The 27,769-nt window shown below is 43.4% G+C and overlaps 1 protein-coding gene across 5 annotated transcripts; it reads left to right on the top strand.

Moving 5' to 3' along the window:
• On the top strand, nucleotides 1–27,275 carry runx1 (RUNX family transcription factor 1). Of its 5 annotated transcripts, XM_074664573.1 has the most exons (9): nucleotides 1–263; nucleotides 1,576–1,690; nucleotides 16,812–16,963; nucleotides 17,051–17,161; nucleotides 18,007–18,163; nucleotides 20,750–20,854; nucleotides 22,855–23,082; nucleotides 25,700–25,846; nucleotides 25,928–27,275. In XM_074664573.1, the coding sequence occupies exons 2-9, from the start codon at nucleotides 1,633–1,635 to the stop codon at nucleotides 26,473–26,475; spliced, it is 1,506 nt and encodes a 501-aa protein (XP_074520674.1). In that variant the 5' UTR covers nucleotides 1–263; nucleotides 1,576–1,632; the 3' UTR covers nucleotides 26,476–27,275. The 5 variants fall into 5 exon arrangements, with proteins under 5 accessions (XP_074520674.1, XP_074520673.1, XP_074520672.1 ...); XM_074664572.1 differs by lacking the exons at nucleotides 1–263; nucleotides 1,576–1,690 and adding an exon at nucleotides 11,976–12,126 and having other exon boundaries at nucleotides 22,879–23,082; XM_074664571.1 differs by lacking the exons at nucleotides 1–263; nucleotides 1,576–1,690 and adding an exon at nucleotides 11,976–12,126.
• Nucleotides 27,276–27,769: the final 494 nt, after the last annotated feature.

Raw genomic sequence — 27,769 nt, 5'->3', positions numbered from 1 at the left:
TCATCATCATCGGGGGGGTTCAAACCACACGCCAAAACCAGAGAGAAGGAGGGGGAGTCATAGAGAGCGTTCAGAGATAAAGGAAGATGTGCATGGCGGCAGAGAGAAAGAAGTGCGGAAGCAGAAGAGAGCTCTGGGCACCACAAGTTGAGAAAGGTAGAAGAATGAGGGAGTGTTGTGGAGTATTTCGCGTCTGAGTCAACTGGAGAAACCACAAGGAGATCTTCTTCCACCGCCTCCGGGAGCGGGACGCCTCAGCTGGGGTAAGGAGAACAGAAACACGGCTTCTGCTGCTTTTTATTACTCTTTAATGACGCTTCTTTCAGTGCTGTCACATCCACCCAATTTTAATACACAGCACATAAACTTTGATAGGTCTCTTTGCTTTGATAACAAACATTTGCATGAACGAAGGACAGCGGTAATTTGATTCCCTGGTGAGTTCTCTGTAAACAAATAAGACCACAACAAACTGAAGCTTTCATTCTTTTCTACTCTTTCTTTAATGGAAAAATTTGAGCTTGTTTTAGCAGGAAAAGAAGTTTGTTAGTGACAAAGTTATGGGAAAAACTTCAAGCTATTTTTTTTTTTGGTAGAGAAAGAGTCCAAGTGTTTGGATGTTTCCACATGGCATCAGAAGAGTGACAGCAGCAGCTTATCCTGGCCCACCTCCTGCATGTGTCTAATCTTTGGGCAAAATCTCCCAATTTGACAAACTAAGATCTTGGATTTCGAACAGGAAGTGACCACTGCTCAAATTTAGCAAAAGCTAACGAGGGCACCTAGCTAATTTGACTTCTAATGAGTTTCTTATGCAAATATTGCACCAATCAAACACTGATTGCACCAACGACTCAACTTTGAATGAGCTATTTACTTTTTATTTTAAATTTGAAACTTTCATGGTGCTATTTTGGCCTCACTTTTTTGACACTGAGAGGAGAAGCTGGCACGTTGTCCATATTTACATACACTCAGTTCCTACTGGAACTCAACTGTCGGAGTCAGAGATAACAGGAAAAGTCATAAAAGCGCCGTCTCTCTCCACACATGACTTGAGACAGTCAGTTAAGCGGCACACAGATATCTGCATCAGGGGGAGCTGACCGTCACGGCCAACAAAGCAGGAAACCACCGGAAAGTTCAGCATGGTTAACTCTGGCTGTGGGGCCACAGTAGCAACAAGAAGCTGAGGGAATAAGTGAGAAGCTGTTGAAGTGAATGTGGGTGAATGCTGCTCTCAGTGATAAGGTGTCAGAAGATAACCATGCTTTAACTAATCCACCTTAATCCATCCATAAATTGCAAAAACCAGTCACCCAAAGGCTTGAGAGCCCATTCATATCTGAGAATATGCCTCAGATGACCCCAGCTTCCCTAAATGTCAAATCAACCCCAGGCTAAAGGTGTGAAATGATGTGTTGTTATCGCTCATGAGAATCAATGACAAGTCTGCTTTCCCACACTGCCTCACTCATGCTCACGCCCACGGAGAAAGATGTGTCTGTGGCTGAGAGGTCGGCGGTGAACACTGAAGTCCAGGACTCATTCATGTTGTGTTTTGTTCATGCACAGGTTTGAGAAAGAGCACAGAAGAAGAGGAAGAGACGCCGAAAAACTGGTGATCATTTGATGGCATCCAACAGTATCTTTGAGACTCTGTCAGCCTATCACTCAGCGCTGAAACGAGGTAGGTGGATTTGGGAGATTTATTTAATTTGCATGACTGTGCTTGCTGATGAGAGACTGCAAAGCCAGCTGGAAGTGGAAAAACTCCAGTTCCTCAAGTGTCCACTTGGGGCTTGCTCCAAAAGCTACAGAATCCCCATCAACGCTCATGCTAACATGTCTGATTTTGCGTTTTAAGATCACGCGCTAGTACAGCTGGACTCTCAGGTGTCCTGTCAGCACAAAAGATAATCCTGAGCCTCCGTGTGTCATGGCTGCTCCTGCTCACAGAGGAGACGACAGGAGGGAGGAGAGTGAGGAATGTAACATACATTCCTTCCTGCTGCATCAAGCAGCAGCTGTGAGGATGACTCCACACGTCTGCATCTTTCTCCCAACTCTAGCTTGACTGGTCGAGGTCACCGTTCAAGAGAAGAAGAACAGAGAGAAAAACCTGCAGGGTGTTTCTGCTAAGGAAATTCTCAAGAACACTGTGGACGTGTTTCCTGTGAAATCTAGGTACCACAAAGAAAAAGCCCAACCCTGTTCTCACTTCTTACATCACGACCAGCGCTCTGATGACAGTCATCACCAGCACCTCTTTGTGTGTTTTTGGTTTTGGCTCAAGCTGACCCGGTTTCTGCGTGTCACAGTGCCTACCTTCCTCTGCCATGCTGCTGGTGCTCAAAACGACATCAGACCACGTGTTTCCCGCCGCTGCAGTGCGGTTACTGCAGCTCCGAGTGTGTGCATGCATCATCAACAGTTTGACACAGGATGTTTGCAGGCATGAAGCTGCTGTCACTCAGCGGGGTCATCCCAGTATAACCACAGCTGGTGTGACAGATTTTGTGGGTTAAACCTCAGGCCTGGTTTAGGCTCACTAAATGAATCAGTTTCGATACGATGGAAGACGCTTCTTTTCGCTGTAAATTCATCGATCAAACCACAGCATGGAGGATTTTAACCAGTATGAGCTGATTGCATCACATGTGGTTAACCAATCGGTGGTTAAGAATCAATGTGACTCTCATCTCTGATTGGGCTTCCCGCCTGCAATCCTATTGGTCTGTCATGTGCTGCTATGTCATCACTCCTTCCGTCATAACTTCTATAGCATGAAACTTACAGATCACACATGGCTGCTTTACGTAAACACGTGTTTCTTCAGTTATGGACTGAATGTACCAGACTTTATCAGCTGGAGGAGAATGCAGTTAGAGAAGTTGTTGAGATTATCTGCGTGTACTAATCTGAGCTTGGGTTTATCAGAATAAGCAACACATGAGTCTTCACTGTTTGCTGAGGTTAATCTCCGCGACCAGCTTTGTGTACGAATGCAGGATAGAAAGGGGAGGGGCAAGACTTTTTGGGGGTGGAAGAGATGTAAAAGCAGGAGCTAAGGTCAAAAGGTCAAATTTGATTTTAGATGTGGCTGAGTCTTAATCTGTTGCTCTGAGTTTGATTGGTTTGGACTGGTAATCAAAGGCAGTTACTTGAAGAAGCAGCACATTTTGCAGCATAGTTTGATATTTAAATAATCTGAAAACAGGGTTTTAGCCTTAATTTCCTTCACCCTGTGAGAACATTTTCTATGCCATCGCTTTCTCCACCCCCACATGCTGGATTTGCATCTCGCAGCTCATATATCAAACTTCTCTGAAGCTTGTTTTTCTCACTTTTCACACCCCATCATGCCACTTCGCCCTCGTCCGCATTGTTTCGACCCTCTCGTCTGCATCGCGCTCGCCTGTCCCAGGCTGATTCTGGTTATCTGAAGCGTCCCCCTTGCCGTGTTTGTGTGCCTGCCTGAGTGTGAGAGACAGAGTGTGTTATCAGGAGGTGGCAAAGCGTAACAGAGGAAACTCCACAGGTCTGCTTTGGGCTGATTTTACAAGATGTGATGCTGAGAATGTTCTTTTTTTCACACGTTGCAGTTAATATATGAGCGTTCTCACATTCATAACTTATCACAGTGTCAGAAAACACTTGTGCTCCTGTAGAAAGGAACGGTCAGGGGGTCACCTGAAGGCCGGAAAGGCAGCAGAGCACTTCTTGTCCATTCTGGGCCACCATAGAAAGATGGTGGCCTTTTAATTTATTATTCATCCATTATATCTTCATTCATACCTCCTTATAAAGCTCAAAAAGCTGGAAGTAAATGACTCTATTCTGATTGGTCGAGACTTCTCACAGATGATGTGCATTGCACGACAGAAGAAGACACATCAGATCAAATCAGACGCCAAGTAAAAAGCCGGTTACACAGTTTCAAAATGCCTGTGTGTGAGCCTGCGAGTGTGTGTGTGTGTAACAGACACAGGAGATAGTAAGGGGAGAAGGAAGCGAGGAGGATGTGTGTGATAGAGCGACCGTTACAGACACAAGGCCTCGCTTTCAGCAAACACACACACACACAGAGCAAAGCAGCAAAACTGCTGCTGCTGTTTAGGAGGAAAATAAAGAGTGTGTGTGTTTAAACCGTGCAGAGAGTGTGTGAGAGGAAACTTGCACAGATGTTTCCACCGAAGAGTTTAATGCAAATATCTGATCTGCATGCAGACATTCAAATCACACAGATACCTGATCTCTGTGTATGTGTGTGTGTGCAAGTGTGTGTGATCAAGCATTCTGCATGGAGAGAACTGTATATTGGTTTGACTTGCTGGTAAACCACACACACACACACACACAAACACACACACACACCAACTCTCTCTCTGCCTGCACACACACTGTAACCAAAGCCGCAAACCAAGCAGCATTCTGCAATAAATAACCACAAGAGAGACCTGACTGGACTTCAGCTCCTGGTTTGAGTGTGTTTCTATATCTGCATCAGTGTGTGTGTGTGACCAATAAAAAGTTTTTGCAGAGCAGTGAGAGGAGAGAAACGGAAATCGTTATTTTATCAGTCTGGTAAGAGGAAGGAGGGAGGAGCAGAGAGCGTTGTTTCTAGTCCTGCAGCAACAACTACAAAAACTCAAAACTGAGCCAAAGTTTTTGTCTCATTTTGGTAAAGAAAATGTTGTTGCAGATTTTTACATTTGCCTGAAAATACTACTTATGACCTTTGTACTGGGAAATTATTCTAAATCAGGGGTCTGCAACCTTTACTTACATAGGAGCCATTTAGTCTCAGCTCACCTAGATTAAAGTCATTCTGGAGCCACAAACTCTAATTTATCTTGCATAGTTAAAATCTAGTGGATAATAAATTAATAAGACATTTTGTTGAATATATGAAATTGTACATGTGATTTCTTAGCTTTATGTATTTGTAATAAATTTGCAAAAACTTCCATTTTTTTTTCATTTTTAAAAAAAGTTGCATTTTTTTTTTAATTGAACTTTCAAAAATTTACAAAAAATTTACAAAATATACAAAAAATTTAAAATATTTATTACTTAGCTTATCATTTTTTGTTATATACCCAAGACATTTTGTTGAATTTATGAATCTGTACATGCGATTTCTTAGTTTTATTTATTTGAAGTAATTTGCAAAAAAAAAAAAAAATAACTTAAAAAAAAGTTTTTTTTTTTTCAAAAATTGAATTTTCAAAAATTAACAAAAATGTCAAAAAATGACAAAAAAAGTAAAAAAAAATATTGCTCAGCTCATCATTTTTTATTGTTTGCTAATGTCTTGCCACATATGCCCAAAAATAAAATTCTTTATTTCAATAATATTTTCTTTAAAGCTACAAAGAGTCACTGCAAAGTGACCAAAACGACCAATGTGTGGTAGAGTGAGCTCTGTACCTGTCACAGCAGATGTGTCCCACCGTCATGTGTCTTCACCATCATGGAATCACTCGCCACCTCTTCCTGAAGCATGTTTCCCTCTTTTCACACTTTTTCTCTTCTGTGAAAACAGAAAAAAAGACTCAGCCTGATATTATAGGGAGCAAGAACTGCAAAATGAAACAGGAAACACAATTAAAAATACACAGAACATGGATGGTTAATGAACAACATCAAGAAAGAAGACATGAAAGACATGATATGTATTCATTTATTAAGGAAAGAAAGCACATTTTTGTATTCTTTTTGTACAAAGTCAAATAAAATGAGAGGTATGTCACACAAACCCTCTTCTAAAGACATAAAAATGTTTGAAAGTGTGTGAGAAAGACATGAAAAGAGAAGAAGGGAGGACTTATGAGAAATTGGTGGACTTGTTTTACCAGAAAACCCTCCCTCCTCCTCCCCCTCCTCCTCCTCCTCCCCTCAGTTTACTGTGAGCACGACTCTTCCTGAAGCAGTCACTGTGTTCAAAGAGCAGAGCGGAGCTGCCATCAGCTGCTGCAGCTGTTTTCAGAGCCAGGCGACATATTTGAGTGTGTTTCACGTTGCTGACACATGAGAGGAAAAACTGTGAAAAAGAAAATGATTCAAGAGAAGGTTTATCCTCGGGGGAGTGGGACAGGAGGCTTCTTGGAAAATCACCGGAGTCATCCTTTGGGGATAAAGAATATTCCCAGAAATTAGCAGATTTTCATGTTTTTCCTTTTTTTAGGGACTTTCCGTGAAGAGCTGAGAGGGAAAATCCTGAAAAAGTACAACAGGAATTTTCCTGTTATCCAAAAAGTGTGTGTGTGTGTTTCACCTTCATGCGTCCAACTATTACACTCAGTAAAGTTTTATACGTCCGTCTGAGTGGGTCTGCAGAAATCATTATGATTCAGCACTTTGGAGAAACACACATGAAAGCACACTTAACACACACACACACTCACGCTGGTTTAGTCACATTAGTCACATGAGTTCCTCTTCTCTAACATGTTGGGGCTCATTTGTCCAGCTGTGATCTCTGGCTCTTATTTTGAAGCCTGGGAAGGAGCACAGAAGGCCTTCAATGGATCCTGAGTCTGCACACACACACATATACACACACACGTGTTCACTCGCACAGGCAGAACACACACCTACACACACACACATGCATGCACAGTGGTTCCCATGTGGCGATCTGGCCACACATCACACAGCCGGGCTCTGCTGTTTGATCTCGGTACCTTCCACTGTAAAAAATATCAACGCTGCAGGGACTTTTTTTATCCTGATTCCTGTTTCAGGGGGACGAAATGAGCTCAGATTTAGAAATCAGTGTTTTCAGTTTTAAGGCAGAGTATGAATCTTATTTTAGTTGTGTGTGAAACTTGATAATTTGAGTAAAAATATGAGCACATTGCTTCTGTTTTCAACACGGCGTCATTTCTTATAGTGTACTCCTCCTCCTGTCCTCCTCCGTCAGCTGCAGCAGGAAGACGGAGCTCCAATAAAGATCCCTTCATTTCCTCTCCTCCGTTTCATCTCTCCTCCTCCGTCTCCTCCTTCTCTGCTCTCCTCGGTCACTTCCTTCCGATCGCCTGCTGAATCGCTTCGCTGCTTTTTCATATCAAACCTGTGAGATTTAGTTTCTTCAGTAAGTTTTCTGAACTCAGACTAGTTTTAGACGCTTTTCTGCACTTGTCAATAATGTCACTTTGGAGGAAGTTTCTCTCTGCTCATGACCTTTGACCTCTCCTTGGTGGTTCCTTGAAGTGTGTTGTTCACAGATGGTCGACGTTTTTTGTCACGTCACAAGCAGAAGTTAAGGATCAGAAGAAGACGTTAGATGATATTTCTTTTCTAATTGGATAAAGTCAGCCCTCAGCCGCCCTCTTTGTCTCGCGCCACTTCCCCGCTGACTCTAACCTCTCCTGAAGTTTCGAGAAACCGCCAACAGCGAACAGCCATCAAACGATCGATGCGTCCCCTGATCGTCCGCAGCTTTTCCAGCGTTCCCGTCCCGTTTCCCTCCAAACCGCACTGGTTCCCCCTCAGCCTTAATGGGCGAGACGCTTGCTGCATCTGTAAAGTCTGACGGGACAGGTGTCCTGTGCGAGGCGAGGCGAGGTCCCTTTGGTGCTGTGGTTAACGAAGAAGTCATGCAAAGAGTCGCCTCACCCTTTCCTCACCCCCATTTCCTTCCCTCCATCCCCATTTGTCGCCACAATGTGGTTAAGAACGAAATGCAAAGAGTCGTCTTTATATGAGTGTGTGTGTGTGTCGCCCACACCCATTAGCACCCTGCTCTTCTGTATTGTAAATTCCGCCCAGCGACTAAACCTTCTGATTTATTCATTGGCTCGTTTGGGACTCCACACGTCCCCGTGTGGTCGGGTTAAAACGAGTCTGATTGGCTGATTCTGGTGGTTCTTTCCACTTTGATGACCCGTTTGTGTTATTCTGAATCTTCTGGGTTACTTAGCATGCAAACACACACACACACATTCATGCAAACAGATGCTACATGAAGTAACCAAAGCCTGAGGGGTGTGAATGGCTAATTACTTGATTGGAAGTCTCCTTCCCGAACTGTCAGAAGTGATCTGGGCCGTGGAAACACTCATTGATTTTTGGGGCCGTCTACAGTGACAGGGAGATTGAGGTGTGTGTATGTACAGTATGATGCTGTTTGTGATTGACGGACGCTGTGAAGGAACTGACATGCTGGGTCCTAAAGCAGAGGTGGAAAAAGTAGAGCTTGTTCATTTATAACACTGGTAAAAGGTTTGTCCTATTAGTCCAGGTTCTATCATCCTCCTTTCTATCCCAAGTTTCCTCAGAGATCTCCTCAATCTTCCTCTCATTCTTCTCTTCCTGCCCTCCAGGCCTGGACTCACTCCTCGTCTTTGTGCCTCTCTATCAGTCCGTCTTATACTCTTTAAAACTACTTTTTTTGGCATTTTATTTCAGAGGTGCAGCCAACAACACGATGTTGGTTTGTTGTGAGGACTCCCTTCCCTTCCACGTGCACACCTGGAATGCAGATCTGTTCCCATAGGTAGCAGGAAGTGTAGGCAGCAATAATACCAACTTTTACTGTTTAATCCATCAGCTGCCGACAGATTTGGACAGAGCTGGAGAACCTTCCCGATCAGTTGTGACGTCCACATTCACTGAGCTTGCATCGTGTGTGTGTCTCTTTTTAAAGTGTGTGTGTGTGTGAGTTGGAAGTTTCTGCTCTGCTGCACCTGCTCAGCCATTCAAACTGCACTAAACACAGCCCCAGGCACTTCTATCTTCTCCTCTCTCCATCTTCCTCCTTCGACTCATCGTGCCGTCTCTCGGTCTCATCCGGCGTCTCATTCTTTCCGTCTTCCTCCGTTTTATCCCCATTTAGGATGAACATTTAACCAACTTGGAGCGTGCGCATGATTGAATAGTTGTGCTTTTTCTCTTCTTCTCTCCTTCTTCCTGTCCTTCATTTTTGTGTCAGAAAATCAATGTTTTGTTAAGCCAGAATAAGCCCATCTTCTCTCATCACAGAGGCCGGCTGAATAATTCAAGACGTAAAAACACACACAATGAACAAATACGCACTCCTTAGCAAATCAAGAAGATTTTAAACCATTTCATCAGGATTGAGACACAAAAGTGGAACTTTTTCATCCTTTAGGTTACTTTTTAGGGCATTTTTGCCTTTTCTTTCTTCATCACCCACTGAGCGCATCACAAAAGCCCCCCCATTGAGCCGTGTGTCGTAAACCAGTGCTGTAAAGTAATCAATGTTTGTAACAAACAATAAGTAAGCAGGTAAGAGTTCACATAAAGGGTTAAATTTTAGCATATGTGTGTGTGAGTGTATGCGACTGTGCATGGATATCAGTGTGTTCCCCCTCTGTGTGTCTTTGTGCAAGTGCGCATCCTGTGTGTGTCATTTGGTGCTGCTGCTAACTGATATGTCAGAAAATCAATTAATTACTTTTAAGCGGCAGTTAACTGCATCCGCACAATACACCCCATGAATTATAGAGGAGGTGTGTGTGTACTGTGCACAGCTCTGTGTGTGTGTGTGATAGTGTGTCTATAAGTGTGTGTATGAGGAAGGAATAGATTTGCCTGCTCTGTTAACTAGAGACAATTGCTAACTCCTCCGTCACTGATCAATTGATGAGAGTGCTTCGATACAAATCTACTGAAGTGTCTGAAGCGACTCGACATGGCATCTTTGGAGTGTGTGTGTGTGTGTGTGAGCGTGTGTGTGTGCCACTTTTGTATCATACTTCTTAAGAAGAAGGTTTTACACTTTATGCCCCATTTGATAGCTACATGCTAACACCCTCCGTTTTGTTATTTTATGTTAATTAAAGTGAGGACCTTAAAGCTCCTGTGAGTGTTTTTTTAACTGGTCATGACACACTCTGCATGTAATAGGAAATCCTCTGTTTGACCCCTAAAAACAAACCAAACCATCACCTCCAACACTAACTGCTTCTTATGTGTGATTTTTGACACCAGCGCCCGCTGTGAGGGGGGTAGCTGTCAGACTACCTAGCTAAAGAAACAGCTTTTTTTAACAATTTGTGACTCACTGTACTCTTTGAAGAAAGCATGATATATTTTTTTGTCAGAAAATGCATCCACGCATGGTTAGAACAGAATTAGCTAAAAGAATTTGGTATTAACAAGGCGCCAAAATTGACATGTATTGAAATTCCTTATGGGAGCTTTAATTCGCCAATTTAAGATGAAGTGTTGATGAGAAACAAGAGTGTTAAAACCAAGGGACCCTCTTATCTCCAGACTCTCTCTTCATCCATCCATCGATCCCTCGCTCAGGGTGGCAGCTTGTGTGTGTCAGCTAACGTCTGTGTGTGTGTGGTATTGATCCTCGCCATGCCACTGTCACTGGCCTCAGGGTGGCCTCAGCTCAGGGGACGAAGGGGCAGACAGCCGCTGGCAGACCAAGGACTGACATTTTTTCTCCACCTCGTAGCGTGTAACCTCGTTTTTCTTTAGTCAAACTCTAAACTCATCAGTGTAAACGGCAGACTTTAAATGATGGTGGGGAGCGACTTTGAGCTTTACTTTGATTTTCATGAGAAACACAAACACAGTGATCTTCTTCCAAAGCCACATTACGGCTCACCATCACTCCACACACACACACACACACACACACACACAGTATAAACTCTGCTTCCACAGGCCTGGTTTTGGCTTACTCCAAACACACACACAGTCACACTCCACACGACCACTGTGGCTCACCATAACCCAATGACACACCAGACACACTGTTGGTCTGAGGTTGCTGAGCTCACACAGTCACAATCCACATACACACACACACACAGTTCTGTGCTTCTCTAAAACAGACAAACACACACACACACACACACACACACAGGGACTCTGTGGTGATGTCACCAGCCAGAGGGCCTCTGGGAGAGTCTCTGTGGGAAGCTCACTGTCCGGCAGTGTGTGTGAGTCGCGGTGGTCACCTTGAGGTCTGGATCTGGATCTGTATTTAGCTCTAACCGCCAGAGAAAAGTCTGGAATACGAGACGCCGTTATGTAGATAAGACATCCGTGTTATGGGTGTATCATGAGTGCGAATGGCTTCATTTAAATAATTTTTAGTAGTTTTATCAGTAAGGTTTAAAGCTCCTGTAAGGAACTTTTAGCTTGTGATGACTTCAGCGCCACCTGAGGGCAAAGTTATAGCCTATTTTTCTTTTTTTTTAAAGATCTAGATATCTTTCATCAGACAACCTTATGACCCTTTAAGAAACTGAGCTGTGACGGAAAAAATATCCTGCTATAACGTCTGACACCTACCCCCTTATTACAGGTGTCAGGCTCTACTGATACCTCAACTAAAATAATAAAAGTTTTCCATAATAGTCATGTTTGCCTCATGGGGTCATACAGAGAATTCCCAGTCTGTTTCATCACCAGTAAATAACTCCACACAGGAGCTTTAAAACAAAAGTTTAACAGGTTTAGAACCCAATCGGTGACCTCAATTTTTAAAGAGAACGTCTGAGAAACAGGAAAAATGGAGCGAAGGGGAAAAAAATCATTTGAGTAGCTAAATGAAATTAGCAGCTTTAAAGAGCCTGAGGGCAAAGTGGAGCCGTGTCCCCCGTGGCTACGCTTTGGAGAAGGAGGGAATGAATTCAGCTTGACTGGCTCCTTCCTTCCTCCTCCTCTTCTCCGCTTGTTCACTTCATGCTCCCTCACTTTTTTCATGTTTTTGCTAATATGAAGGGTGAGTTAAAAGGGGGGGGAAGGGGTGAGGAGATAGATGTAAGGGTATAAAAGCAGGTTGTGAAGGTGAGGGCTTGTGTTTTTTCCCCGAATGAGTTCTCGTACTCTCTTTTTAGAGTTCTTGTACAATCCAATTTGGACTTTAAAACATCAAAAATAATTTCAGCTAATCTTTTTCTTTACTTGTTGACTCTTCCTCACCCTGCTTCCTCTTCCTCTTGTCTTTTTCTCATTTCTTACCTTGACACCATCCTTGCGCTCTCCTCCTGGGTGTCGGACTTTTTGGCCCCAGCCGTTGCTGCTTCTGCACCCAGGATTGAGGGATGAACCCTGGGGCGTTTTCCAGCTCGGGCCCCCTGTCCTGGGCCATGTACCTGATGAGAAAAGGCCGGACAGGAAGCGGACTGTTTGGTAAAGCTTGATCTTCTTCACGCCTCATAGTCATCATCATCATTATCATGGAGATTTAATGTTGCTAACTTAAAGCTACTGTGTGTAACTCTAAGTAGACGCTGACACTGGCGCCCCCTGTGGACAAAGTGGTACCACTCATATGTTTGTTTAGGTGGAAAAAGACAATAAAATTATTTAATCTGCCCTCTGCAAACAGCGTCAGATGCTGGAAATATCTACATAGAAATAATCCCACTCTGAGCTGACTGTCTTGTTTGCTTCTGTAGCTCACAAAGAGGCTCTGAAAAAATTTTAATGGTTGTTTAAAATACTGTTGGTTACAATAACTCTGATAGATGGATGTGATTGGGTATTGATTATGGAGCAGAGAACAATAACCGGCTCACGTTACGAGTCAGTCAGTTGTAAATGCATGCTGAGTGAAATCCAACTCCTCTCCTTCTGCCGTGCTTTCTCTTTTTTCTTCTACCTCCTCTCTGTTTTAGCAATAACCTTATTTAAAGAAGTGGGACACAAAATAATAAAAATCAATTTAAGATATTTTTAGGCATTTTTTTCCATAAGAATGCCACAAAAAAAGCCATTTGATGATGTTTGTGTGTGTGTGAGTTGCCACCAGCGCTTAAACCTGCGTATAGATTCTGAGTGTCTCTTGGCAAAAGGCCGAAAATTCACAGATATATAGTTTCAAACATCCTTCAGAGCTTGAATTATTAATAAATGTGGTCCAACGAGGAATAAATGTCCAGTGTCAGATTTAATGATGCTAACTTTGATGAAATTGCAGGTTGATTTGCTCAGCAGAGACATTTTTGAGGAAGTTTTGTTTCCAGCTCTTTCAGCAGTATTTTGAGGAGTCTGGCTGCACAGGTGATGTTTAGATTATGAGTTAAAAGAAGGACAAATAGGCCCTGGATGGAGGGAGTGAAAAATAGATATTTCCGAGGGCAAATCACGTCACGTCCATCTCAGGCCGACACGAGAGTGGAGGTGTTTACATTTTTTATCATCCCCCCTTCGGCTACGGAGCGGCTCAAGCAGGAGCAGACTGGCGTTTCTCTAAAACTCATCCGACAGCGTGCTGATTTAACTGGAATCAAATCGACTGACTTCTAAAAAGACTCTGACGAGACAGCTGCTCAGGACACTGGAGCTTTACAGTTAGAAAGTAAAGGAGAGGATGGGACTGGAGACTACCTTTTTTTAAATTTTAGTATTAGAAAAACATAATTCATAGTTCTGGCATCTTGTTCATTAGTTATTATGAACAATTCAACTGCTTTGATTGACTTCTTCAGGCTTTTTGAGACTCTCAAATATATATCAAACTCAAAGAGAGTGGAAGCAAGATGAGGCTGTAACGATGTGAGCACCATGTGTTAAAACTTAAAGATCACGGCTTTTTAGTTTTACTTCTGCAGGATTTCGGTATTTTTAATTTATTAAAATTAATGCTTCTACATTTTTTCATATCAACATGAGGTCAGGAATTGTGATTTAATTTTTAGGACAGTCTCTGTAAATTGAATATGAATGTTTTGCAGATCTAAGTTAATAAAACTTTATTCTTAATTATCAGTTTTGAATTATTTGTACATAAAATTTTTGATTTAAGTTACATTATAAAATATTAAACTTTAAATGCAATATATTACAGTTGTAATACAACAACAGAACATCAGTTTAATAGCACCTTAAATAAAGCCTTAAATCTCAAAAAGGAGAAAGAATGATCTAGAGTATTAACTGTAGAACTGTGCATGTATGTATAAAAGAAAGAAATCAGAAGAGTCAAATTTAATTTAACAAATTAAGAGACAAAAATTGGCCTTTATAGTGGATTAAAATCATTACTTTTCATCAAAATGGTGAATTAAAAAAGATTACCTTGCTTAAAATTTGAGCTGTTGAACCGTGTTTGTGTTAAAATTGTTCTTCAAATAACTCAGAAATGTTTTTTGGTTTTTTTTTTCTTTCAGATAACAAATTATTAGTTTCATAAAATTAAGTCTGTTTTCGCTCCTTGATTATCTTGTGTGTGCTTCACTCTGTGCTGCTGTCTATTGAGTGCCATGACTCAGATCACCTACTGCCCCCTATCGTCAGTCTGTGGTACTGACAGCCTGCTGTGATGCTCTGCCTTTGTTGCAACCTTGGCAGAAGATAGTTCATCTTTAAGGATGAAGAAAAACAGTTTGCTTATATTGTGTCCGACCAAAAATTGGGATTATTTAATATATTAAATTAAAAATAACTAATAAAAATCAGAAAATGAAGAAAAAGAGGAAGTTTTATTGTTTTTCCACACTTCATTTTATTTAACTGTTTATAAATTTTGAGGTTTTTTGGTGATTTTTTTGTTTTGTAATTACACTTTTCAGTCAAAGAAACCCATCCGTTATTTTTATCACGTTATTTTATCTGATCAGAGTCTCAACTCAGAGAGAAGTACTCTCTGTAGCTCCGCTCTCCTCCTCCGCCAAGCCCCACCCCCTCGCGAACGGACATAACGCTGATTGGCCAACCACTCTCTAGTTCCAGCCAGCGGCGAGCCCTCTCATTGGCTGAGAGCTGCTCTGTGTGCAGATGAAATGCAAATCTGGAGGTCTGACGGTAAAAGCCTGGCGCTGTCAGCCGGGATGCCATTCATGTTCACGGAGAGAAAGAGGGATAGAGTGTCGCGTGTTTGAAGCGATAAATTAAGCTTAAAATTTTGCTTATTTTGGCTTTAATGTGAAAGTAGTCGAGAATTTCACGCGTTTTCTTCGTGTTTCGACTCATTTTTTGATCCCTTGAGTGTCTCGAGGCGACATTTCTACTGCAAGGAGACAGACGGAGCTGTAAAGACTTTACAAATCCATCAAGAGTGGCTTTGATTCGACTTGCAGATCACAAAAAGTGTTCAATCGACCTGCGGAAACCGGAATTGGACTTTTACGGACTTTTACGCACGAAGGCTGCAGTAAAGCGCGTGCGGACGGGGCACTGCGTCGCGCGACAGAGTGGTCGACATTTTACAGACAATCACAAGAAGACAAGAAAGTGACGAAACCCCGACTAAAGCAGTGAAGAGAATCTAAAAGCTTACAACCAGGAGCGTCACGGTTAAGCTCGGTGAAGTTGAGTACCCTTGGGCGCACTGTGGCGCACAAATGGTGTTTCTGTGGGACGCCAAATACGGTAAAAAAAAAAAAAAAACTTTCATCTTCTAGAATAAAGCATGTAAAGTGTATAAAGCGTGAAAAAAGTGGTGTAAACTCACTGATGAATATCTTCCTCTCTGTGCAGCCGGAGCTGATTTTTATGTGCGCGTCCGGAAACATATGCGAGTCATCTGCGCGTCAGTGTGATGGATTTCAGCTTCTTTTGATCCTTTTATTTCCCTTTAAACTTCCCTGTGGCAGGATTTAAATTCTAATGTTGCGTTTAGGGACTCTTTAAACTGAAAACCTCAAATTTTATCAGCCTTTTTAGGAGGAATTGTGAAAGTAATCTATTTTTTTCTCTTTGTAACTTCCTCTATTGATAAACCACAAGATAACAAAACGGACAAATTTGGTCCTAGTGAAAAAAATCCTCAAATCATCCAATAGATAATTAGTAAAAAATATTATCTGGAATAGAGAAAGCTCTTCTTATGTCTCCATTTAAATCTTCTGAACATGAATGAATATTCTGTAAGGGTGGAGGTGTATGGTCCACCTATGAGGCTTAATTTGTACAACCAAAAAAGAACAATCACTGATTTATTAGGATGAAATGTCACTTTTTTTCTCCACAAAAGTTTTGTTTTTTCCTCTCCTTTACTAGCTGCATTTCCCCCGGCTTCTTGCGCCAGTGTTCACCTTGATTTTGATCACAGAGGCCTTTAAAATATAACACTTCAGGTATTCAAGATAAAAAAATAAGAAGAAAAAAGAGCAAACATTTCAGACAGTTTTACCTTTCAGTAAGCTCCGTTGGCAACCCAGCTGCATCCTTTGTGATTTTGATCCATAGACGATGACTCTGTGCCGCTGAAAGAGAAAAGCAGTGGTTTTAGGCAAAACTACAAAGTGATTTACAGCTTCTGAGGTAAAAGAAAGATCAAGAAAAACAAGCCAATTCTTTGGAAATCCAACACAAGAAGAGGTGGTGAGTTCTCTGCCTCTGAGGTCCCACTCTGCTTCTGAGCGATGCGTTTCAAAAGTGTAAACTAAACTCCAAAACCGCCAGCATGTGGCTGCAGTTGTGGGTTGGCTGCCTGACAGCACCACAGAGGGAGAGAAAGAAGAGTGTAAGACAGACAGCTGCCCGTTTATCGGCGAGCACTCTTCTCTCACAATTATTCCCTGAAAGCGGAGAGCTGCTGCAGGCTGTAGTTTGATGACTGCGCGCTCTGGTATGTGTGAGCACAGTGTGTGTCATCATGCAGCGTGTGTGTGTGTGTGTGTTTTAGTTTTATCTGAGTGGGGTTTTGTCTTTTTCTTCCACTGATTTTCATGATTCAAATTTGTCATGTAGCTCATGTTTTAGTTTTTAAAAGCAGAGAAAGTGAAGTGTGTTAGAGTCACTCTTCAAATCAGAATAGAAGCTGAGAAAAATGTTCAATTTATGCCTAAAAATGTCAAAAACGACTTTTTTTAATTGAAAAATATGGCTTGTGTTTTTGACTCTTTTTCATTTCTTCTCCCTTCTCTTAGACCCAGCCCCCGGCCGGCGTTACACCCCTCCCTCCACCACCCTCGCCTCAGGGGGGAAGATGGCCGAGGCCCTGCCGCTGGGCGCCCAGGAGGCCGGAGGTGGGGCCTCTCTGGTGGGCAAACTACGAATGGCTGACCGCAACATCGTGGAGGTACGCAGACGCTGGAGAAAAAGCACATACACTCTTTTAGTTTGCACTTGAAGGTAACTGTAGTGTGTGTGTGTGTGTGTGTTTCAGGTGATCTCAGATCATCCAGGTGAGCTGATGAAGACTGACAGCCCTAACTTCCTGTGCTCGGTGCTGCCCACACACTGGAGGTGTAACAAGACGCTGCCCATCGCCTTTAAGGTGTGTTGTTTTTTTTTTTTTAACATGTATGACACATTATTTTTTTTACAGTGTATTCTGTACATTACCGTGTTAGTGTGTGTGTGCATGTGTGTCTCCCTGCACTCTAGGACTGAATGCATTTACAGAAAAGGAGCTTTTAGCAGCAAAACACACACTGATTGATTTATTGAGTTTTATGCATTAACGTCCACACATCTATATATGTGTGTGTGTGTGTGTGTGTGTGTTTGGTGCATTATGCATCATTATGGAGTGTCATAAGCGGATGTCACTGCCTTTTACTGATAATGGATGATTGCTGTAATGTACACACACATAATATGAAGAGAACATGGAAGACGTCTATGATACACAGACTTTGTTGTTTTTTAAATTTGAACCAATCACGTTCCTCGACAGGTCTGGATCAATGCTGTCATTGGTTGATCAGCATATTGATGTTTCAGCTTGTTCTCATGGTCACTTATAGATTGTTAATAATAAAGAAAGGCCAATCTTTTCCTCTGCGGGACAAAGCGTTAGTTTGATTTTTGAGGCGTTTGACCTAAAAGTGTTCTGGTTATCGCTCTGTGGTTACTCACAGCGAGGACTCAGGCTTCAAAGAGAAACTGAGCGTGCTGTAGTGGAGTATCTATGTGGTCATTTGCACACTGATGGTTTGGTTTGATTAACGTTAATATGGAAATCAGCCTCCATCTGGGGCTGTATTTGCGTAGGTGTGTAGGAAGGGAATGTGCTCTCTAGTGCACTCTGTGTGAGGTACAATTCCACTCCTAACCTGTGGAGATAAGTTTTCTTTATTTATTTGGCTTCATTACAGATTTTCTCTCTTGTGTTTCCAGGTGGTTGCATTGGGTGACACCCCAGATGGCACCATGGTGACAGTGATGGCAGGAAACGATGAGAACTACTCAGCTGAGCTCCGAAACGCCACGGCTGCCATCAAGAATCAAGTGGCCAGATTCAACGACCTGCGTTTTGTGGGCCGCAGCGGAAGAGGTAACCACACACAGACACGCAAATGTCGAGAATAATGAGCTGAAGCAGAATTGATGTCAAAAAAAGGTCACAGGTTGAAATTTAATACCTGTTTTTTTTACAAGCGCACATCTCAGCGTGGAAACATTTAGGGAAGTACATGTGAATAAAAACAGTATTCACACAACTTCCTTGTAGCACAGTCTACCTCTCCTCTCCCTCTCTGACCCCCCTTTCTCATGTCTTTAACGGACACACTAGACCTCAGTTACTCTAAATCAGTCGCAGGCAAATGTCCCAACTTATCTATTTAAAACACCGGGCCTGTGTACACAAGCTCTGCTAACACTCGCACATCGAAGCGCGCACATTAAACATGACAACTGCTGCACAGCTGAAAGGAAAAGAGGGAATAACTGTCAATCCTGCTTTTTAAAACCAAGAAGAATCTAGGTTATAAAATATTGCAAGAGTTTATGATTAAAAAAAAGCCAAATCAAGCCACAAGTCATGCAGAGTTTCAACACCTCGAACCTCTAAATGTCATTAACCGTGTGGGAAGTGGTTAGCCTAGCTGCCGCCAGCAATGAGCGGTTTGGTGGTTTGCCTAGCGGTTAGCATGTTTCTCTATGAGTGGGTGGCAGCCAGCGTTAAAGATCTCATATTCAGTCACCATTAGTCAGTGCTCCTTTGTTTTTGCAGAAGTGTTTGTTACAACACAGGGAGACACAGGAAGGTGTGTGTACACGGTGTAGCGGTTACTGAGGGGATTTGCATATCAGTTGCTGTTTTTTTAATCTCAAAAAAGTCTGAGTGAGTCCGCCTGTGTCTGTTTTTATGTGATGATTTACAGAGGTGTCATTTTTTAAAGCTGAGGCTGATGAAATCTTTCAAATTAAGCTTGTTTTTGAAAGTTTAAAGGTGGGAACCCTGTTGTCTAAATTTAGGAATAGGTTGAGAGTCGTCTTAAACATTTAGGGTGGTTGTCCTATATGGATGTCTAAGTTTGATGGAATAAATCTCGAGTTCCCGTCCAGAGCTGCAAGGTGCATGTGTGCAAGAGTGTGTGCACATGTGAAACCACCTCTCTTAGTTCCTCTTTTAAACAGGACCGTCATTTTTCTCTTTCATAATAACTGACTCCGAACATGCGCTGCCTCATGCACAAACACCACTTTGTTATTCCTGGAACTGACACACACACACACACACACATGCAGTCACACACACATTGCATTGTGAAGACAGCGACAATGAGTCCGACAAAAATGGACGACACAGGCTCTGCAAGCCCTGACATGACGGTCACTGACACACACACTTCATGTGTGAAATCTGCACAGAATGACAGAAACATAGGGGTGTGTGTTCAGACAGTTGTGGAAAACACTGCCTGTGTGTGTGTGTGTAACTTGGCTGATAGACACAACAGGCACAAAGAGCTCAGCTGTTTCCTCCCGCCTCCTGTCTCTATCAGCCAAAATCTCTTACAGTAAACTCTTTCTGTGTAAACAACCTGCACAAAAGCGCGGCGCATGTCGAGAAAGCAACCAAGAGCAAAACTAAACGGAGCACAGGCACAGTTTGAGGTACTGAAATATATTTGTACTTCATGTAATAACACACTCTTGATGAGTTATCTTTAGCTTTCGTTACAGTTTCATTCAGCTAAATCGGAAGCAGCTTTTTCTCCTGCGTCACTGAGCAGCACATGCTTTAAAGTTATCCAATCAAACTTTTGTAAACCAAAGCAGACACACACACACACACACACACACGGGATCCGAGGGAGACAGAAAGAGAAGTGAGAGTAACACCTGGCATTACCCACATACTGTACATCTGCCGTTTGTGTGTGTGTGAGAGTGTGTGTGGCATCAGACTGTCTGCATGTGGTAACTTTACTCCAGCCCTGGCAGACAACAACAGTGGTGGTCTTGCACGTGTGTGTGTGTGTGTGTGTGTGTGTGTGTGTGTGTGTGTGTGTGTGTGTGTGGTAGCAGCAAGCTTAGTGTTGAGTGAGTACCACTTCCAAAGCTGAGGTTGGCAGTGACCCCGAGCTGGGTCCACACACACACACACACACACACACACACACACACACTCCCACAGACACGGCCCAGACTATAAATGTGTAGTGCAAACATTTGTTGCAGTGGACATATATTTATTTGCACTTTTAACCACGGCTTAACTGATACTGCTTTTTTTATGGTGGATATTTTTGGATTACACCAGGGTCAAATTAAACTCTTGTCTCTGATTGGCTGGCTGGAGTCCTGTAAAACTGTATACTGGGATATCTTAACACTTTATCCTCTTTTCTAAATCAGTGCTCAAAGGTTTTTTCAGATGTAAGAAACGGTAGCAACAGCAGTGATGGAGTGACCTCACCTTTGGCTTGGCAGTAATATCACACCTAAAGCGTGTCATGACTTGTTTTCTAGGTTTCTGGCTCTTTCCTGTCTGGACAAACTGTGATTTATTTAATGGATTAAACAGACCTAAAGGATATTTTTAGGAGAACAGGAATGAAAGGATTTTTTAATACTAATTCACTGATTTTTCTTTCTCTTCCTCTACTATTTCTCGCTGTTGCCTCCACAGGGAAGAGTTTCACCCTGACCATCACAGTGTTCACCAACCCTCCTCAGGTGGCCACGTACCAGAGAGCCATCAAGATCACAGTGGACGGTCCCAGAGAGCCACGACGTGAGTGATGTTCTCAGTTGATAATGAAAAGAGGCGGCCCACAGGGCTCAATGCTGGGTCCTCTGACCTCACAATCAATACAGTGACATGCACGGACTTATTAAAGGGCAGGGGCCAAAAAAAGCGCAAAGTGCGTTTGCCCCACTTTCCAGGGTTTCATAAGCACGTTTTTGCACCAAAGCGGGCACTTTGGCTGACATTATGCCCCCAAGAGGGCACTCTAGTATGTTTGGGCCCTAAAGAGGGCACTTGAGAATGTGTTTTTGCCCAAAAGGGTCACTTTAATATGCGTTTTGGCTCCCAAGAGTGCACTTGGCACATGTTTGGGCCCCTAAGAGGTCATTTTAGCATGTGATTTGGTCCCTAGAAGCCACTTAAGTGTGTGAGTTGAACCCAAAAGGGCACTTAAGCACGCATTTTGGATCCCAAGGGAGGCACTTTATAGCACTTTTGGGCTCCCTAGAGGACACTTTAGGATATGTTTTGGCCCAAAAAAGGTGCACTTAAACATGCATCTTAGCTCCAAAGAGTGCAAATTGGCCTGTTTGGTCTCAAGAGGGCACTTTAGCATGTGATTTGGTCCCAAGGGAGAACTTAAGTGCATGTTTTTGCCCCTAAGAGGGCACTTAAACATACATTTTGGCTTCCAAGAGTGCACTTGGCACATGTTTGGGTCCCTAAGAGGGCCCTTTAGCGTGTGATTTGCCCCCAAGAACACACTTAAGTGTGTGATTTGGTCCTGTAAGGGCACTTTAAACAGATCTTGGCTCCCAAGAGGGCACTTTGACATGAATTTCGCCTGTATGCGAATTAGCACATGATTGGTCTCAAGAGGGCACTTTAGCGCATGTGATTTGGCCCCAAAGGGGCACTTTAGCAGATATGATTTGGCCCAAAGAGGGGACTTTAGCACGCATTTTGACTTCCAAGAGTGCACTTGGTACATGTTTGGGCTCCCAAGGGGGCACTTAAGTGTGTGATTTGGCCCCAAAAGGGCACTTAAGCATGCATTTTGGTATCCAAGGGGATATTTTATAGCATTTTTTGGCTCCCAAGAGGGCACCTTAGTGTGTAATTTTGGCCCCAAGGGGACACTCTGGCACCCCCCAATCTTTGCTGATTAGACAGTAGTGACCCTGACAACGTTTTACTGTTGCTGACAAAAAAAACAGTAATTATCATTATCTAGAACATAATAATGACTCCACTTTTGAAGTGTGTGTATCAAGTTGAAACATGATGGCTGCTGACAGGAATGTAGTGTCAGGCTCTGCAACAAACATGGCTTTGTATGATCAAATAAAAAGATTAATGCTCTCCAAGTCAATGAATGTTCTAGACACTCAGTGAAGACAGCCCTCTAATCCCAGCAGACAAAGTCTCAGATGAGTGAGTCAATAAGGAGTTGATGCAACCCTGAGTTCCTCACCCACTCAGTGTGATGAAACGTGGGGATTTCTTCAAGTGGGATGACTGAGCAGAAGAGAAAACAGATTTACTTTGAAGGAAAGAAGTCAGAGCGATGATTCTCTCTCAGTCTGAGCTGAGCGACAGTGATCAGAGGAGAGAGGAAGACTCCTGCCAGCTCCGCTCAGCTGTGAATAACCATCACTCGTCTCTAACCCGCCCACACACTCACTCACACACACACTCACAGTATTAATACACATGCATGTACACTTCCCCCATTGGGAGGAAGTGCCTGTAACTGGAGCTCAGTCTTAGCGCTTTGAAGTGCAGCCAACACCACAGACAGCGTGACAGACCACCACGCACACACACACACCCAGGGAGACAGCCTGACCCCTATGCGGCGCCCATCGCCAGATTCCCAAATGCAATAGCAGACAAAGTGTGTGTGTGTTAATAATGTCAGGGCATTGTTATAGCCTGTGTCGGGTTGTAACTGTTACTGTAATCCCTGGATTATGTAATCAGATTACATGCTATGCTGACATGGAATATGGGTGCCAGGGAGCAGTTAACTGACGCCATGACAGTTTCATGTCATTTCCCTCTGCCAGGTCATCGCCAGAAGCTGGATGAGGTCAAACCGGGCACGCTGGCGTTCTCTGAGAGGCTGACAGAGCTGGAGCACCTGAGGCGGAGCTCCATGAGGGTGACGCCTTCCCACCACCATCATCACCAGGCGTCCGGGAACACTCGCCAGCCTGCGGCGCTCAACTCCGCCTCTTTCTCCAGCCCGTCGCACACTCAGATAACTGCTGGTGAGACTTCCACACAGAGGAGCTTGGATTAAAATGTTGTCCCAAATGTTAGTTTCATTTTTGGGTTTGTGCGCGTGGTAAGAAGCTGATTTAACAACCCAGTGCATCACTCAGAAACACTCAGCAGTGGGCAGACGAGCCAGACATCCTCTAACCCGACAATTACCGACTGATCTCCTTAAGCTCCTGAGCTACCACCCCGGCTTTAGTTTGAGAAGCTGCAGTTTGCTCAAACACAACTCATTAGGCAATCACCCAGACCTCAAAAAACGTGTTATACAATTTGGAAAACAGGAAGCAAACCATTAGTCAGACATGTCCTTCCATGGCAACTGAGAATTATTTCTGCTAATGCTGGCAATCCATTTTTCTAAAAGCCTTAACATGTCTACACTGCGTATGTCCTAAATCTGAAAAAGATAGTTTAAATGGATAATCATGGATGCCACAGATTGACTCCATGAAGCTGGATCTGTCATTTTCTTGAATTGTCTTCACATGAAACGGCGCTAATAACAAAGAGGTCTGTGAGCATTTTGGGGGCCAGTGGAGAAGGTTCCAGCTCAGTCAGAGATGACGTAGCGTCCCAGCCAACGTTGACTTCATCTTTCTCTGGAAGCAACTCTTGCTCACTTGCTCTTTCTTATTTTTGGATCTTATCTTGTTTACATCCCATTTATTCACCAAATGACTCAACATGGTGTCCGATATGGAGTCATTCTTACTGTAAAAGAGTTCACCTGATCTCCCACGGAGATCCAGACAAACATAAACAGATCTGACGGTGGTTTAAGAAACGATTCAGAAACCATTAGTTTAACTTCCTCTTGCTAACCGTCAGGTGAAAGTGCCCGGCCTCTGTTCTGCTCAGGATTTGGCACTGGAGCCACACTGACATGACATTTGTCCCACTTTTAGTGTGAGTACCCAGATTTGGGCCTCCAGTTGCATCAAACCTCATTCTTCCTCTTTGTGGTTTTTTGGGAGATCCATTGTGGTCTCAGTGTGTGTGTGTACCTGAAACAGTGTGTGCTGCGGTTGCTGTGGATACACTATGTGGCACTTTAGATGGTATCTGTTCCTCTTTTGCCTTCAGTGGAAGTTACGTTCGGTGTGTGTTTTTTACGTATACGACTGTTTGAGTGGAGCTAGTAGCAGCGTTTCTTCTTATTTCTTTGTATTTGCGTGCGTCTGTGTCAGTAAGAGAGGAAGTAAGTTATGCCTTGAGGAGGAAATGAGAGTCAGCTGGCAAGAAGTGCTCCTGTGAGAAAATTTGAAGCAAATGGCTGCATGCTTTAAAGTCTTTATCTGAGATGTGACTGTTACACTGTGTTTCACACTGATGATGAGCTGCTAGGTCTACCCCAAAACTGTTTTCCTGATCCCTCCAAAAATGAAAACAGCCGGAAACCGTTATTAAGCCATTCTCACCCTCTGTCTTTCACTCTGTCTCTTCCCCTTTCAATCCGTTTTTGCTCCCCCCTCGTCATCAGACCCCCCAGCCTGGCTTTCGTTTCTCTTTTAACAATTGTCTTCCCTTCTTTCACTTCTCAATTTTCCTTACTGTGGGTAATAAATACAGTACAATCAGTTAAGAAATCAAGCAGCGCAACAACCGTGTGAGTGAGCAGGAGCAAAATCCAGAGTATGTGCAGCACGTCAAGGAAATATAATCCTATCTGGCTGCAAGTGCTGAAAATTTGCTTCTTGGACAATTCAATCGTTGTTTTTTTCATGAAGAACTACTCAGAAACTGTCTGTTTTTTAAATCTGAATACCTTCATGCCACAAAAACCACTAGCTAGCCTGCATTCCCCACCAGTTCAGGATTTGGAGACACTTTTCTGTGAGTTGTAGTTCTATTTCCAGACAGCCAGCCATCTATGACTCCTGCCCCACATTAGCGCTCCCTGCCAGGGGAGGAAAGCCAGGAAAGGAGGGGGCTTGGCACAGGGCCTGGCCTTCAGCACCACCACCCAGATACACCACACATAATCACACACACAGAACCACACACACACACACACACGCAGAGTCAATGCTTGGGAGAGCTCTTGGCGAGACTTGAAAAGCCTTCATTGACGTCTCGGCTGCTGTGTACAATTTGCTTCCTCGTCTGACTGCGCAAACACACACACTCACACACTCAGACATACACACACGCTTGTCTGCAAGTCTGTGGGTGATCAGTGGCATTTATTAGACTGTGGGGAAAAAGACTGGATTGAATGAAAGAACACACACATACACACACACACACACACACACACACACACACACACAGCGCTCCCTTTTATCCGTCCACCCCCACACTAAGTTAATTGCTTCCTCTCCTCCATCTCTTTCTTCTGATCCTTTTTCTATCCACAGCTTTGTCTTAAGACCTTCTTTCTTCAAATCAGCTTTTGTCCAGCAGACATCTTTTCACAATTTAATACTTTTTAAATGTTTAGAAACTCAGAGATGTGAATGTTCCACGTCCAAATCAAAACTGGTTGTCATTATTGGCAATGAAAATTCAGTTCCTCAAAGTTTTTGTTTTTCGTCCCCAAACTGGGAACAACTTGATCCAAACTGCTGCTGAAGGCATGAATTAATCATTTTCTCTCCCTCTCAGATTCCAGACAGATGCAGTCCTCCCCGTCTTGGTCCTACGATCAAACGTACCCCTACCTTGGTCAGATAAGCACACCCACCGTCCACACGGCCAATCCCCTCTCGCCTGGTCGATCCTCGCTAAGCGACCTCTCCTCAAGGCTCACAGGTAGGAAACACCAGCACTGCACGCCAAACTACAAGACTCTAATTAAGAAGGTCTAAACCTCTGACCTTTGACCCTTCACAGGTCCTGACCTCACAGCCTTTGGTGACCCCAGAATGACCCTAGAACGACCTTTCACCTCCCTCCCGTCCTTGCCTGACTCCCGCTTCTCCGACCCTCGTGTCCACTACCCTCCGACAGCAGCTGCCTTCACCTACGCCCCCTCCCACAACCCGGTCTCCAACGGCGCTCTTGGCATCACCATGGCAACAGCGATGGCATCCACTCCGACAGGGCGGTACCACACATACCTGCCCCCTCCGTACCCAGCGAACACCCCTCATCAGGCTCAGAATGGACCCTTCCAGTCCACTTCCTCGCCGTATCACCTGTACTACTCCACTACTGCCGGGTCGTACCAGTTCTCTATGATGGCTGGAGGAAGTGGGAGTGGGGAGTCGCGCTCCCCGCCGAGGATCCTGCCGCCATGCACCAACGCCTCCACAGGCTCCTCCCTCCTGCACCCGTCTCTGCCCAATCAGAACGAGGGAGTGGGGGTGGAGGTGGAGTCCAGTCACAGTAGCTCGCCAACTAATATGGCGGCTGCTGAAGCGGTCTGGAGACCTTACTGAACAGGTCGCAGGGGATGCACTCATTTAGGACGGCTACCTGGTCATGTGATGAGGGGAATCATTCAGATGACTTTTCTTTACACATAAATCCAATTAAAGGAAATAAAATATGTTAGGGACTATTCCTAGCAGCCGAATCATCTGAAAGTAGAGTTCTTGTAAATTTATCTGTCGTCAGGAAAGCGTCTGAGGAAGATATTTGACTTGGTCTCAGTTTAAGAAGACTAAATCCATGTTTTTTCCAGACTAAGAAGCAAACTTCCCCTCAAAAGCCTTTTGTTCTTTCACTTAATTAATTTCTGGTTCCACTTTTCTGTCACGACATGACCAGGAGCCTGATGGGTTCGCCAAGTTCTAAACATCCTCTGACAAAAGATGTCGGCCTTTAAAAAAACAGGAAAGTGACTGACTGAAAAAAGACTTCTATCTGCTACATGAAGGAGCTGAACACAGACGTGAAGCAGGGTCACATTTTTAAGTTTTACACTGACAAAGCGCATGCAGCGGCACTGGACTGACCTCTGATCAGCATCCTTTGTAAATTAACTTCCTCACAGATGTCCTTGGTGTTGTGAATAGATAATTTGCTCATGCAGAGTATTGTGTGTTCCACCCTTTGACTCAGAAATAATGGACCTAATTTCAGCGTTTTCATGATTTCATCGATGTCTCCGTGTGATGCCTGAATGGAAAAATCAGCAACAAGATGTTTGATCCTGATTCAAAGATGCTCCCTGATAAATTCTGGCTTTTTTTGCAGCATGATACTTTGTTAATTTATTCTTATTATACCAGTTTAAGTAGACACATGAGTGTGACGGACTGAGTGTGAGTGTGTGTGTCATATATAAAAATGGCTGTAAATGACACCTGTATCTGAGCATCTTTTCATCGCACACACACACACAGACACACACGCTGCAGTGTTGTTTGTGCACATTTGGTTTTGATTTCTATAAATATTGTGGAAAAATACAACTTCTGCCCTGTGGTTACTGCTGGTCTGATTTCTTTTTTAACTATTTCTCACTTTACAAAAACAGCTGACGCCAAACATATGACATTATGGTGTTGTTTTTGGAGCAAGTGTTATCTGCACACATTTTATCTTTAATATCCAATAAATCAGCTTTAGTGCTGAAATAGTGAGAAAGCCAGAGGTCACCTCTGAACCAGATGCACAGAAGTTCATTCATTATCAGATGATACTGTTTTTCTAGCAGGTTTGTGAACATAATTTCTGCATGTTTGTGAATAAAAATAGAAGAGTAGACATCTACGTTACAATACAGCT

Source organism: Halichoeres trimaculatus, unplaced genomic scaffold, assembly GCF_033239565.1.
Source record: "Halichoeres trimaculatus isolate MK-OKI-2021-1 unplaced genomic scaffold, fHalTri1.1 fHalTri1_scaffold_24, whole genome shotgun sequence".
In the NCBI taxonomy this organism is placed as follows: domain Eukaryota; kingdom Metazoa; phylum Chordata; class Actinopteri; order Labriformes; family Labridae; genus Halichoeres; species Halichoeres trimaculatus.
The sequence above is the reverse complement of the archived record's forward strand: the minus strand, read 5'-3'. Positions and strand labels throughout refer to the sequence as shown.